The sequence below is a fragment of the Cupressus sempervirens genome, chromosome 7, assembly GCF_028749045.1.
Source record: "Cupressus sempervirens isolate cs-2001-9-10 chromosome 7, ASM2874904v1, whole genome shotgun sequence".
Classification (NCBI taxonomy): Eukaryota; Viridiplantae; Streptophyta; class Pinopsida; order Cupressales; family Cupressaceae; genus Cupressus; species Cupressus sempervirens.
In genome coordinates, this window is record NC_143124.1 from 891,337,924 (window position 1) to 891,353,338 (window position 15,415).

At 36.2% G+C, this 15,415-nt stretch overlaps 1 protein-coding gene across 1 annotated transcript in view; it reads right to left on the reverse strand.

Annotated features, from left to right (window-relative positions):
- Positions 1-4,542: 4,542 nt before the first annotated feature.
- LOC149550361 (protein HOMOLOG OF MAMMALIAN LYST-INTERACTING PROTEIN 5-like) overlaps positions 4,543-15,415 on the reverse strand; it is a 28,480-nt gene continuing 17,607 nt past the window's right edge. The window contains exons 3-6 of the mRNA XM_089793393.1: positions 6,766-6,875; positions 6,435-6,510; positions 5,989-6,129; positions 4,543-5,484 (exon numbers count right to left, since the gene is read on the reverse strand). Coding sequence (XP_089649519.1) covers positions 4,684-5,484; positions 5,989-6,129; positions 6,435-6,510; positions 6,766-6,875 — 1,128 coding nt within the window. The 3' untranslated portion in view covers positions 4,543-4,683. The remainder of the gene's footprint in view (positions 5,485-5,988; positions 6,130-6,434; positions 6,511-6,765; positions 6,876-15,415) is intronic.

Here is a 15,415-nt window from a genome sequence, read left to right on the forward strand (position 1 = left end):
ACTATATAGGTTAGATGAAGTAATCAAATTCTTGTTGATAAACAATGTAAGCTCAAATTTGCTATTCGAAGGTTTGTTCAGGAAGTTGTGGAGGATGTTGCTTTGATTTTGTTTATGGAGTTGCATTTAGCAACGACAAGAAGGTGGACTTATATGTGGGAATAAATACCAAGTCTCCAAGAATGGCAAAACCTTCATGTTACATGTTTATGATGGTGGCAAGAGTTCTTCTCGAATCTTGATCTTGACAAGGAGAAGAGTGGCAATTTTTTTTGTCTTTTCAATTGAGAAAACTAATATTATCAATGGAGAAAATCAAAGTTGATAATATAACTCCTACTTTACACTTCTCAATTGTATTGATTAGACATTTAAAAATACATGTATGAGTTTTTGAATAAAGTGATCCCTGTCACTCTTGAAATTTACCACCCTTATCCAATTCATGTTACAAAACTAAATTACACAGGTTAATAACAAAGGTTGGTTTCAACACACTAATTTCTACTGTATAGGTTAGATAAAGTAATCAAATTCTTGTTGATAAACAATGTAAGCTCAAATTCACTATTCGAAGGTTTGTTGACGAAGTTGTGGAAGATGTTGCTTTGATATTGTTTATGGAGTTGTATTTGGCAATGATAAGAGGGTGGACTTATACCAAGGAATAAATACCACGTCTCCAAGAATGGCAAAACCTTCATGTACATGTTTATGATGGTGGCAAGAGTTCTTCTTGAATCCTGATCTTGACAAGGAGAAGAGTGGCAATTTTTTTTGTCTTTTCAATTGCTAAAACTAATATTATCAATCGAGAAAACTAATATTGATAATATAACTCCTAGTTTACACTTCTCAATTTGTATTGATTAGACATTTGAGAAAACATGTATGTGATTTTGAATAAAGTGACCCCTGCCACTCTTGAGATTTACCACCCTTATCCATGAGTACAATTTTTGGGGACCAAAAGCTCCCAATTGGGTAGGTGTCATTCAAAAATAAAATTGTTCACACTTTGGCTCAATCTAAACAACAGTTGGTTTGTTGGATGCTGGAAAATGTGCAACAAGTAGATTCTTGCTGAAACTTTGATTCATGGGAAAGCAATGTTGCCAAACATCTATAGGGGAATCATTAGTTACCAAGCAAAGAACAAGAAGCTGGCCAACTCATCTAATGGCAACCTTTTTCCCCACTAGGATTGCGAAGTTGTTCTAAGCGATTACAAGTATCTTGGCATATTAAATCTTGGATTGTTTTGGCTACCTTTCTGGCATGCTGGTTGTTTTGACTTCCAAATTTCATGAAAAAATATATATACTATGTGCCTGTGGTGTTGTGTGATCAAATTTGGTGCATGTAATCTCTTACATTTGAGAGCATTCATGAGTTTGGATTTCTTAAATTAAACTTCATATGCGATTCAAGTAATTCCAAGGAATGGGCAAGTCTTGTATTCAGTGTTAATACGGGTTTGTGCTTGGTAAATATTTGTATTTGGCATGTTTTTGTCTGGAGCTGTGTTTGTATTTGTCAATGTAAACATTCTCGTGATTTAAGTGTTTGATGGTGTATTAGTCGTTTTAACTATTTTGCTGGAAAATTTAAGGTTAATGTAATCTATTCAAACCAATAAAGATTTAAAGGACTTAATAAAATAGATGAAATTGTTGGACGATGGCCTAATCATTTGACAATTTTAAGCTAAGCTCATGATTGGGTGGACCCAACTTCTATCAATCGTAGATTCTTATTACCTACCTCACTCAACAGGTTACTGGGCAAGTGGAAGACGGATATTCTGATTTTGGATGTATGCTTATTGGGAGCACTCAACATGTTTCCATTTGGATAGTACTTGCACTTCAATAACGTAATTGATTTTCTTGTACTTACACTCCAATGGATTAGATTTTACTGTGATTTATGGAATGTCATAACCATTTTGTAAATTGACTATTAGAACAGGATTATGCTGACTTAGCATATACTCGTGCATTGGATTGATGTATTGTATACATCATTGTTTAGTGTGTTTTGTACATTAATTGCTGGAGGATTTCATGTTGGGGGTGCTTAGAAATCCATCTCCAAGCTGAGGACTATTTGCATTGTCTTGGCTATAGAATTGTTGACATCTTCTTTCATGCTACCACCATGCGGAAGATTAAAGCAAACTATTACGTTTATTGAGTTTTTTAAGTTAACTTTGGTTTCATGCTGATTTCTGTCCATTCAGAAAAATGTGTAAATATGTTTTTTTCCCAAACACAAGGGCTACCTGTAAACGCTTCTAACTTTGTTGTTGTAACTATGATCTTCAGTTAATAAAATGACTTTTACCCTGACTGAAAAATAAAATACCTTAAACATGTTTAAGGATGTGGGTTGAATGCTTACTAGAGGCAATCCAGACTGAAAACTTGGCATGCAACCCCAGGAATCTTAGACATCAGTATGCATGAAAGTGGAAGACTGTTTGAGCATATGGCACTGCAATCTTTGCCTTCCAAATCACTGAAAGTCATCGGCAAAAAGTGAAATTATGAATCTTTGTTCTTGTTGCCATTTTTGTTAAACACAAAATACAAATTTAAACCCAAAACCTGTTACAAGATCACATGGCTCCAGGCCCATTTGCTTATAGTTTCATGAAGGCTTAAACGTTGCTTGGCTTGATCCAGCAATAATTATGTGCCAAATGTTCCTAGTAATCCAGTTTTCCTAGACTCTGGTTATCATCAAATGTGCAAGGAAATCCACCTCCAAGATGAGGTCTACTCGCATTTTCTTGGGTATAAAATTGTTGACATCCTTGTTGATGATATCAAAATGGGTCTGTTACGTTTATTGAGTTTTTTGGTAAAGCTGAGCAAACTTTGGTTTCATCTTGATGTCTGTCCATTCAGCAAAATGTGTAAATATGCCCTTATCCCAGACAAGACAACTTGTAAAACTTCCAAAGTTGGGTTTTGAAACTAAGATCTTCAACTAATATAAATAATTTGTATCCTAACTGAAAAATCAAATCTTGAAAATGTTCAAGGATGTGCGTTGGATGCTTACAAGTGACAATGTACCAAATTGAAAACCTGGCATGAAAGCCAAGGAATCCGAGACATCATTCTCCATAAAAGAGGAAAACTGCTTGAGAATGATAACGCTTCTGTACAAGCATATAGCACCTTCCAAGTTATACCCAAGGTCATCAGTACTTGTTGCTATTTTAGTCTAGCACAAAATATAAATTTAACCCAAAAACCAGCTAGAGATCACATGACCCAAGTCCATGTGCTTTTTGCTTCATCAAAAGCTTAAAAATTAAATCCTTGGCTTGAGCCTGCATTAATAACCTGCCAAATGTCACACAGGTAATCCAATTTGCCTCAAGTCCGGTTACATAGTTTGTGGAGATGTTTGCTACAAATACAGGTAATAATTACCAGAATGACAAACATGAAATACCCCAGAAACGAATCTCTAATTAAGACCAATGCTAATGATAAAAAATAATTTTAAATGAGGAAAGTCAAATGCTTTTAACTTCAAGCAATAAACATTTAAACAGGTTATTAACAAGTAAACAACTGTCTACAACAGCACTGACTGATGACACCCTTAACATCAGGCAGAGATTTCTTTCCTTGTTGTTTAGGAACCCAAGTGAATTCTTTAGAGAAACCATTCTTTACTGATATTCTTCTCCGACCAAAGTCTATTTCCTTCTCAAAATAATTTAGAATCCAACTGAAGAGATATATTTACTTGGTGCAACTTTCCTGACTGTACATATTTCAGACAAATTGCAAATAGGGGCAGACAATATTCAGCTGTAACAAATACTCATCAGGTGTGGAAGCTTTAAATTTCTGATTAACACCTTGTTCCCAAGATTTCATAGCTCCAAGCGTTCTACTCATGTCAGCAAAGTTGAAAATCATGAAGCTTATTCTCACTTCTAATCTCTCAGCAAAGGATATTACACAAAAAGACCCCTGCAATGCTACAACTAATGATTCTCTTGAATTCAAGGATTCAGTTTACTGCTTTTCAGAAATTGAGTCTGATTCGCTTCTATTCTGGGTCATGTGTCAAGTGGGAATATTCTACAAAAGTTGCCAAAGCCTATGGTTGTTTTATTTGTCAGCAAAGTAAAAAAGGTTAGATGCATTCTAATTCTGCATTGATTAATAGAATATCTGGACCAAGTGTGTGGCTGTGAACAATACCATATATTACCAAGTTTCAAAAATGCTAATTGTACCTTGAACAGCCAACAGTGTTACTTAAAACAAATGAATTGTAAAGGGATCTGCTCCAAATGTCAAATGGCAAAACTTTTTATGTTGGGGCATTCATATGGCAGCATGGTACAATTGATTTTCATTCCAATGCCTTTGGAATGGTATTGACTGGTTCAAATAACTCAAATACATAATATACTCAACTTCTCTACATCTGTGTCAAAATTTTGAGAAAGCTTATTTATGAATAAAAAAATTAGAAAGGAAAACAAAATCAACAAGAAAACAACAAAAAGGAAAAAATAGCCCCTTAAAAATATAAATGTATGCAGATGGCATCTGGACATACTATAGGTGGAATATTCTTTAATGCAAAGTGAATTCTCTACATAATATATTTGGAAATGGCACTAACCCATGTAAAATACTCCTTGGCCTACTGGCTAGTTGATGGGAGTGTCAATAACTCCAGTGAGCGCTTAAGATGATCAACTGCAGTGGGTACATCATCAAATGCAAGTGCTCCAACTGCAAATCTTGCTGCTTTATGTGCCTCAGCAATTTTTTCAGGCGGTGGTTGGTAACTGCTGTTATAGCTATATGTAGCTGCTGGGGCAAATGCTGGCACACTAGGTGCACAGTCAACTGGTGTTGACTCAAAATATGCTGCATTTATACCAGCAACAGAATTGTACTGTAAATTTGAATGGAACTCTGGATTTGGAGAGGAATTTACATGATAAGGAGTTGAACTAGGATCATTTCCATTTACATTTTGATAATATGATGGATTGGATGGATTGGAAGGGTATGTGATATGGCTCACAGGTTGAGAATCTAAATTTCCTTCGTGTATTGTTGAATAAGATTGATAATTTGAGTTATGAGTCTGTGACGTATTCATATTGTCATGTGATGGAGGGAACATATATCCTGCACCCAGTTGACCACCAGAGACATCTTGAGGTCTTCCTTGCACAGCATGGTAGGATGAGGAGTGGACGGCTGGGTGGCTCTGGTCAAAGTCTTGTGGGGCCTGAGAATGAGAGCCCACTCCCTGATAATCTGGTCCAGAAAAGGATGAAGGTGGTTCCATCTTATCTGCAGAATAAGTATGAAGATTTCTTGGGAACTGTGACAAAGGTTCTGGTTTTGCTCCTGCATCTGTCACTGACCTTGCAAAAGCTTTTGGCTGGCTTGTCTGAGAATCTTCTTGTCTTGACTGTCCCAGAAGACTCTGACAAGCAAAAAGTTCATAATTAATATCACAAATAGGTAGATGTCACCCATTCTACACTTTAAAGTTTAGCTTCGTAATGTACAACCTTCAAAAAAATTGAGAAATAACAATGTGACAGGGAAAATAATATCCAAGTTTAAGAATAGAGCAAAAACCAAGCAAATAATACTAGTGCACCCTCATGGGGAATATCATATGACAATAGGACAAAGACCAAGCATGCAATATTTGTAAATGCTGCTCGTGTTGTATCATATGCCAGTAGCTCTAGTTTAACTAAAAACCTTATGGATAACAAAAAGTCAAAAACGTAACAACCAAATACTGAGAATAAGAAGTATTTGTTGCCACTGATCCAGAGATCTTTGCATTTGGGAAAGCCAGAGGCATCAGATCCTCTTCCTTTATCTTTCTTATTTTAATGCTCCTAATTATGTTGAAAACTTGAAGGTTTTCCAAATCAATAAAATTTTAAAGAAAAGATAGCTTGAATATACATACATTTCCCTCCCATGATGAATCCATGGTTCCTGACAGATCTTGGTCCCCACCTGGAGGACCTGGCTCCGGTCTCCTTCCTTCTTTTATTGCTTTACGAATATCTGCAGCCTTCCAGATAGCATATTTCTGTTTCTGCTCAATCTGCAAAAAGTGTTGTCTAGAAAATCAGAGAGCCACTTCAATGTCATATTAAAAATTAAATTTGATTTCAATGTGCAATCTAAATTGAAGATAATTGAAGTCTGAAGGACGAAATCTTATAAGAAGGATGCTTGGAGTAAAAAGCGAGGCTAAGACAGAATTTATAGGTAATCTCTATATCTATCTCAGTGTACCAATGAGCCTGAGATGGAACCTATAATGGCTATGATGTCCTGAATAGTTCCAGTGGCATTATATAAAAAGCCATGAAGGTGAACTATAAGCACAAGGAAAGAACAACTCACTTCTGGTTGTACTTCACCAAACTGGCTGAGGATTTCAAAAAATATACTTGCTGCATAGAAAGTCTTTGCAGTCGATCTGAAATACACATAGAATATTGTCAAATGCCAAGGTCTGTTTTTTTTAAAATCTACATTGTCACATTTTACACGTCATGGTCATACTAATCATCTAAAGCAAGTTTTTGTTTCCTATCAGATTAAAGAGGAAGTGATTTATATACTGATGTGTCATTAGATTGAGCATTCTAACAAGTATTGTCAAATACATTTTAGCTGATAAGATTACAGTATGCATTCATAAATCTGAGTCAAAAGGTTTGAATGGTCATACAAGTCTGCCCTTCCAGCTCTATCTTGTTTGTCAGCTTTTGCGAAAACACTTGAAGCGAATCCCTCCACATAAAGATTGTCTTCAGGACCTAATGTCAAGGACTTCTTATCCTACAAATCAAAACCAGAAACAAATTCTAAGATCACAATTGCATAAATCACTAATTTTTTTTTGAAAAGATGATCATAAATTTGAATAGGTCGTGAGTAGACAATACAAGATATCAATGTACATTTTATTTTTAAAAGTAGCTTTAATTTAAATTATCTAACATTAAAAGATTTCAAACAACAAGTTCTGTGACTGGTAATAGAGGGGTTAAAATCATCATGTAAAGGCAAATATCTTTATGATCTACTCTGTATCTCCTTTCTATATAGACTACAAAAAATGATATACCTTTTAACAAGTATCCAGCTCTTTTAAACAATAGGTGCTATTTCAGACAAACAAAGAACTGGACCAGATATTCATTTTTGCCAATAGGAATATATCCCTAATGTTTCCCATCAGATACTTTCCATCCCCGGAATAGAACATGTGGGGATACATATAAGCATATATCAGGCCAACATTTTTATAGGCCTAAGGCTGGTTTCAGTTGAACAAATTGGATGAGTTTCAGTTAATTGTTTATCATATTTCAAGGCTTCTATTAGCTACTTACAGCTTCAGATGCTGCAAAAATTAATTTTTTGATTTGCAGATCTTTCAACTATACAATAAAATCCTTTATGAAGAAAGAGTCTAAGGATCAAACCAAGGAGTGCAATGATGTTTCAAGACTTAAGAAAGAGAATGAGATCCTGAAGCATGAGCTAGAGATTAAAAATCTAAAGTTGAGCTTGAAGGATGGCGACAAGAAGATTGAATCAGATTCGAGATCTAAAAATGCAGATCTGGGATCTAAACTTGCAAAGATGACATCTGAACTTGGGTCTTTGAAGTTGCAATATGTAGAACTTGAGAAATATAATGCAATTGAGAAAGGAGAGCTAACACAGTCTAAGCAGCATCTTGAGAAGTTGTATTCCAACAGTGAAAAACTTGATGAGCAGATCTATATGCAAAGACCTTATGATAAGACTGGTCTTGGATATTTTGAAGGAGAATCATCTAAGAAAAATGAGGTTACAAAGGAATCAGTGATCCAATAGCCTGAGCATGAAAAAAAAGATTTCAACAAGGTTGAGTCAAATCAATCTGAAGATGTACCTAAGTAACCCGAACAAGTTGCATCACATAAAGAAGTAAGGAACCAACTTAGAGGAAGATGATATGCGTGCAATGAGTTTGGTCACATGAAGGACTGTATAGGTAAGCATTTTAAACCTATTTCTGATTATTCTATTATTGTCATGGTTTTGGTCATAAAGCTATTGAATATAAGAAACCTAAATTTAATAATGATAATAGAAGAATGTTTGAGGTACTAACCCTATAGCTAGTAGACCTATTGGAGGATCCAATGTTGTAAGGGATGGTATCATGTGTTATAAGTTCAACAACTTTGGACATATTGCTAGAGATAGCAGATTACAAATCAATCAATCAGGACCTCGATATGGAAACAATGTGACAGCATGTCAGATTTGCAACTTGGGCCATACAGCAAGATTTTTTAGGATGAACAATATGAGAATGCCTAACAACATGAGAAACCCTAATCCTAGAAGGAATAAGGAACATGAACAAGAATAGAAGAAATGAAAATAACAACAGTCAGAGAGAAAATGTGAAAGACCTTGTAGGAAACCTTGATGAATCATTTGTTAAAGCTAAGGATCCAACAAGTTCACATGTAGTGTTAGAAAATCAATCAAGTGAAGCACCAGAAAATAGATTGAAGTCAGTGATAGCTACCAACCAATCCCAATCTGATTCAGCAATTCAATTCATCAACTATTATAACATAATTAGCATCAGAATAATGTAGAAAACCTTAGAGACAAAATTGGGAGTGGTGTAGTTAATAGGAGATAGACATGGATGAGTAGAAGCTATGGTTAAGTTCGCATTAGAATCTGAGGTGCAGAAGAAAACAAGTTTACTGGTACTTAAGAAACAAATTTTTGAGTTTGCGTACTTGCACAATTAACGCAGAAATCAATTCGGGAAGATTTAAGGATCAAAATTGAATTTATGAGCGCCATTTGATCGTGTGTGAAGTTAGGGAGTGAATAAGAGCGAACTGAACGCTATCAAGGCGAATTTCAAGTGTGTGCGACAGTAATTTCCGCGATATTTGAGGTATTTTACAATATTGTGAAGGTTAATTTGTGGAATTGTGTTGAGTAAGATCAAACAAAATGATGTGAGGTTTGTAAGCAGAATTATGGCCACAAAGATTTGTTCCAGTTCTAGGGAAGATGACATGGCAGCAGGCTTTGTCCATACAACATATAAACATTGTGTTGAGAAGTTCAAGGTGAATTTATGTGAAGTATTAAGAGCACAGTTGGTAGAGAACTTGGAGAGGATTAAGAAAGTGAGAAATGGTCACTTCAGGTTTCAATCCCTAATTACCTATAAGTTCTTCCACCCACTTAAAAGATTTCCATTTATGCCAATTTCTGAATTGATTAACAATGACAAATGCCTAGTGGAAGAGATAATTGATTTATACAAGAGACATCCCATAGACAAAATTGAGAGTAGTGCAGACCTAATTGTTAAGTCATTCCAAAGTGAGATGAAGCAAAAATTTAGGATTCCCCATCAGTTGTGAGTAGACAAAAGGAGCATATTTGTTTTATGGTTGATACAGATTTCACATATATTGAAGCAGTATACCAAGAACATTGTTGTATGTTGACCCTCTTGGCTATGAAGTTGCAGAAGAAGAGGTTGAAGGGTATGTGAAAGAAACTCTTAAGACAGAAAGATGAAGAGTTTGACAAGTTTGGAACATTTGAAGAAAATATGCGGTTGGCTTATCAAGCCAAGCTTGAAAAATCACTTAGAAGAAAAGTTGAGAGTACCATAAAGAAGGCTATGGAAGCAGCCCAAACGACACCCCAAGAGTTTGCAGCAGTCAAGCAAACTATCTTAGGCATGAAAGAGATTGGTCTGGAAAATATAATGTTTGTGCCACCATTGGCAGCAGCGGGACCCTCACCATTAACCCTAGCATTAGCAGAAGGCATTACAGTTGCTAAACTTTCAGCAAAAACATCCACCATTCCATATTCGGCAGTTGCACAAGTGCAACCTCAGGTTACTCCACCACCACCAGTTCAACCTAGCAGAGATGAAGAGGAAGAAGTTAGAGCCACTGAGGTCAGATCAACTAAAGAAACAAGGAAGTCTGCTAGATTGGCAAAAGTAAAACAAGAAGCAATTGAAGCAGTTAAGCATAAAAGAGTAAAAATGATAATGAAAACGCAGAGGAGAGCACAAGTTGGAGAATCTGAATCTGAGTCCGAGGAATCAGATAAAAGGCAAGCAGAAGCAGAGACAATAAAAGAAACGGAAAAGGAGAAACAAAAAGCGAAGTCAGCCAGCAAACAGAAGAAGCAATGGAAATCAAGGATAGAAAAGATCAGTTGCACAGCCATTGACAAAGGCAACTTTGTACAATTAAATAAGTATTATGATCAGTACAATAATTTTGAAAGATTTCATCTAGAAAATGTTGTAATTAGATATATGATTGTAAAGAATAAAAAGTTCATTGACATAAGGACTTATTCCTAAGGACTTGTATACAAGACTTCTAAATAGGAAGGTGAGACTACAAGAAGGAGACAAGAAAATAAGAGAAAACATGATAAGAAAGTTGTGCAAAGTAAATAGTGAAGAGCACTTAGAAAATTTGATGGAAAGTCTTGAACCCATTTGAGGAACAAGACAAGAGCTATTCTAATTATGGGAGGAAACTATGAGGATGTAAACAAAGAAACAGAGGTAGCCATGGTAAAGATGATGACAAAACTTATGCCTTCCAACACCCAAATAACAGCAGCAACAGTACCATCAGCCACAAAAGATGTAGAAATGAAAGAGGTAGAAGAAAACAGAGTAGAAGAAGCACCAGTATCAGCAGCCCCTCAGATAACTGTTAGCGTTCACACCATGAATATTGACAACACAAGCATAATGGTGGATACAACAGAAGATCCTTTCAAAGATTATGACCCCAATGTTGACAATTTGGTAGGTTATGCGAGTTCAGAAGATGAAGAGAAGGATGAAGATGAAGAAAAGAAAAATGAAGAAGAAAAGAAGGAAGAGGAGAAAAAGAATGGTGATCTGGCTACTTTAGCAGATGAACTTCAGAAAATTGATAAGAAATTGCAAGGAAATTGGAAGGTTACACATGAAACATCTTTGGTTTTACCCCAGTTGAAACACAGTAAGACTGAGGTTGACAAAGTTGTTTTCCAGCATGAAGATGACAGTTTACTAGTCACTCCTGTCAGAAGTGCAGAAACAACTAGTTCTTCAAAATCACCACTGGAATTAGTTTTGGCAACATTATCTAGAGATGATGATGATGATCAAGTTGACTTGATATCCTCCCTAACAAAAATCATTGAAAAAACAAAAGAGTGAAAAATCTACAAAGCTCATCGATGGAACTTACAGAGAAATTGTGGAGTGCCATATCAGTAAGAGTTACTAAATCAGATCCATAGGAAAGAGAAAATGAAGTGATCAAAGCTTTTGATAATGACTTTACTCAATTATCAAAAGTTGCAACTAAAAAGGCACAGACCCTTCATGATGCTGAATTATTCAAAAAGGTTTGTGGAAACATTAAAGAAGACTTAAAAGAGTCTTGACAAATGCATCGAGGAATTCAGAACATGTTTGACAGAAGGAAAATAAGTATATGGTAAATGTGCCCTGTCACATACTTTTATCAAGGACATCTCAAATGAGCTAAAGTCCAAAATGAAAGAGTTGAAGACTCTTGTTAGTGAGCTACAAAGTCCTAATGTACAGATTATGGACTTAGAAAGCAGAATATGTAGTGCCTCTCAAATTTGCAGTCTGTACCTTGTTTGTTTTGATCTGAGAGATACTTGTACTCATGTTATTTTTACATTTGAGATGACCTGAGGGTCAGATGTTATACTTTGATTTCCAATATCATTGAAGTTAGATTACTATGTTGTTCAGTTGTGTTACATCCCAATTTTCGACCCAATTTAAAATGTTCATATAGCCGTTGAGGTTCACATGAAGGTAGTTGACAGTTAAATTTGTTATAATCTTGCGAAATGGTAAGATGGTTAGTTGTTATAATTTCGTATGAAGATAAAATGCTAGTTGATTATTTATCATGAATTCATGGAATTGAAAAGGCCGGTAGCCGTTATGATTAATTACGATTAATAACTTGTTATGATAATATGATTTAATTGTGGAGAATTTCCTTGTAGGGAGCACGTCAAAGGGGTGGAAGCATTGTCAGAAAAATATTGGGCATAGGAGCATCATCTTCACTGGGCAAATGGGTATGAATCTTGAATCACCATGGTTGAGGACCTAGTGATTGCATAACAGGATACACACATTAGACATGCATGAGCTATTAAAAAAAAATTTAAAATATTAATCATTTTAGCCTAATTAATGCATACCTCAAATGGCTCTTGGTTGACTTTTCCACCACATCATTATAATACATATTTATGTACGTACACAGATATAAATTAAAGGTGACATCATAATATTATTTTTATGCAAGATTTTATCTATTTAATACGTACATTTAAATGCATGTACAAGAAGATAAAATAACTCTTCCAAGATGAAACATGTATTTAGATATACATATTTAAAAGGTACAACCTTGGATAAACATTTACTATGTGCCATCTATTGATGCGAGTTTTGTATCACTTACATAACATATTAGGATTTGAATATTCAATATGAGATATCAAACATGCAACTCCTCTCTTGAAAAGTTATTACTCATGAAAACATAAGCAATAGCTCCAATGTTCCTTACACCATTGGATACTCGCTCAGTTTTATCGATGTGATTTGCTGGTAATCACGTAGGCGGCCTTACGCTATTCATTCAAGGATGACTTGGACTTTGGTGGAATGAAGGTGATGGTGACTTGGTTTGTGAAATGTGTGGATGGCAAATAATGTTGATGGTAGTGATGATGGAGGGTGTGTCTGCCAATGGTGATGTTGATGGGAAAGCGATGGTGGTGGAAGGTGAATGGATGTGTTCTAATACTCGACCTACTCCTCTAACTTCTTTCCCTAAACTTCGACTACCCAGCTACTCACCATTCTACTCCTACTCGTATGAATGGAAGGTTAGCAAATAGACGAGGATCGAACCTAATGAGAGTTGACCAGCGGCCTCACTTCCACAGGTGCAATGATTCAAAGGAATGATAGACTAGTTTACCACACAAGGCTTCCCAACCAGCCGCTAGGATGCTAGTGCTCTAGTATTGATCCCTATCAAACATTTACCAATGCTACCACACAACTATCCACCTACTTTACTTTCACTTGAACAACTTAAACAACTTGAAATGAAATCTAACTAAGTGGAAGTAGAAAACATGCAATAACACCCAATGTTCTTGATCAACATGCCAATCACAACAATGAAAAAGAAAGCATTTTGGTATTATCTTCGCAGCAATTTCTCCAACACTTTACAAATGAGAGCAAATGGCCTTTTATAGGGGCCAAAAATAAAATGGACGGTGGAGATCAAAACAAGATCAACGATCCAAATTGGATCCTCAAAACCCTAATTAGGGTTGCCACCCCATCGGCCAATGAGAAACTGCCACCTCATCAATGGACCAATGAAAAAAGTGCAAAAAGTGGCAACCAATGAGAAGGCACCAAAATGGTGGCCAATCAGAAATAGACACTTGTCCTATTCTAGATTTAAGGGAAATTGCCACTTGGGCTTACATCAAATGATCTTCTAATATAAATCTTCCCTTTTCTTTCATTTTTTTAGCTAAGGCAATGAACTTAGCTAGCCTTTCATTAACTTCTCCCATAGGAGGACAGGGTGTGTGCTTTGCCCTGAGTTTCGCTGTCTTTGCCATGCTATTCGCTGCTTGTAGTATTTTTTCGTGATCCTTCTCATATTCTTTTGCAAATTCAATAAAAGCGCTAAGAGAGGAAAGGGTGCTCAAATGCTTTTTCTTGATAGCAACCTTTCCCAACTCATCCAACTTCGATCCAAAATCTGTCTCGTTGACATCTTCTTTGCCAAGGGAGATTGTCATTTGTTTTTGGTTCTCGCTATCATCCTTTTCCATTAACCCTTGAATGTCCTCAGTTGTATGGGCCGTTACCACCTCGCCTCTTGGCATAAGCATTTGTCTTAATGCAATGCATCTCCCCAAATCTGGATTTGGTTCGACTAACAAAGCATCACCAACGGCCTCAGGGTCCTAACTTATTGCCTCGATGTCGATTGGTCCATTTTCTTCTCTACTAGTTTCCAATTCTGCTTTAGATGCGTGTAATAGGCCTCTTGGTTATCTTGAAATGATTTTGTTGCTTGATCCATCATTACAATTGTCATGCCCTTGTACTGGGGAATGTTAAATGTTTCTTCAATCGCTTGTTTGCCAATGCTGGCCAACACTCTCTTCCCTTCATCAAAAATGATGGAATTACTGTTTAGATCAAATCTGGATGTAGATTCCATAATCAATTCTGGACAAAGCAATGTGGGAGGAAAAGCCGCTGCGTGTACAATTCCACTCTTGTAAATCCTTTTTGCCAAGGGGGATTGTCCTTCCTTCAGTCTGTCCCTCATCCGTATCATGTCCATTGTATAGATATTGGTGTCGGTTATTCTCTTCATTTTCGAGAAGAAGAAAGTATTGGGCATCATATCCTCTTTGTCTTTCTTAGTGTTCCCCGCTTGGGATTCTTACTTGCACTATCATCCTCCATGCTCGTCGCCCTATTACAGGATGGTAGAGTGGTGGACCAAAAGGCAAGAAGAACCAAACAGAGCAATCCTTAAACTAAAATGAAAGATGAATGTTAGCTTAAGCACTCCTTGCAACTCTAGATGATGAAAATTCACCTTAACCGATAAACTTACAGCGACTGTTCGGAACCTAGGATATGAATTTCAAGTAGTTCAAATCCCTTTGCAAATTAGAAATTTACACTCCTTAAACTATCCAACACTTGCCTTCTATGCAAAAATCAAACTTTCATATGTATCTCTTCTCCCAACAAAATTGTCAAAATCTGGTATAAAATGCAGTCCTAAGTAGGAAAAAAAAATCAGACCTTCACCATGAATTGCTCAAAAATCAGAATCAGATCTGTTTCAATAAGATGCCAAGAATGGAAAATTTTGCCTTTGTCTCAAATTCGCCCATGCATGAAGTCTGAAATCTGCCCAAAATGCTACCTAGGGCACAAATCGCAGCCCACAAATGGAGGAGAAAACCACCAAAATATGCAAGAATCTGCCCACAAGAAAAATCGCCAAGGTCTGAAAATGGAGAAATGCAAGCAAAAATTGCCCAAGCATGCAAAAAACTGCCCTCCACTAAATTCGCCTCCACAAAATTCGCCCAAGTCTAGAAAAAATCTGCCCCTCCACAAAATTCGCCCACATGGAGAGGAAGAAATGATTTGTGAAAATGAAATGGGGAGGAGACTTCCTTTATAGCCAATTTTC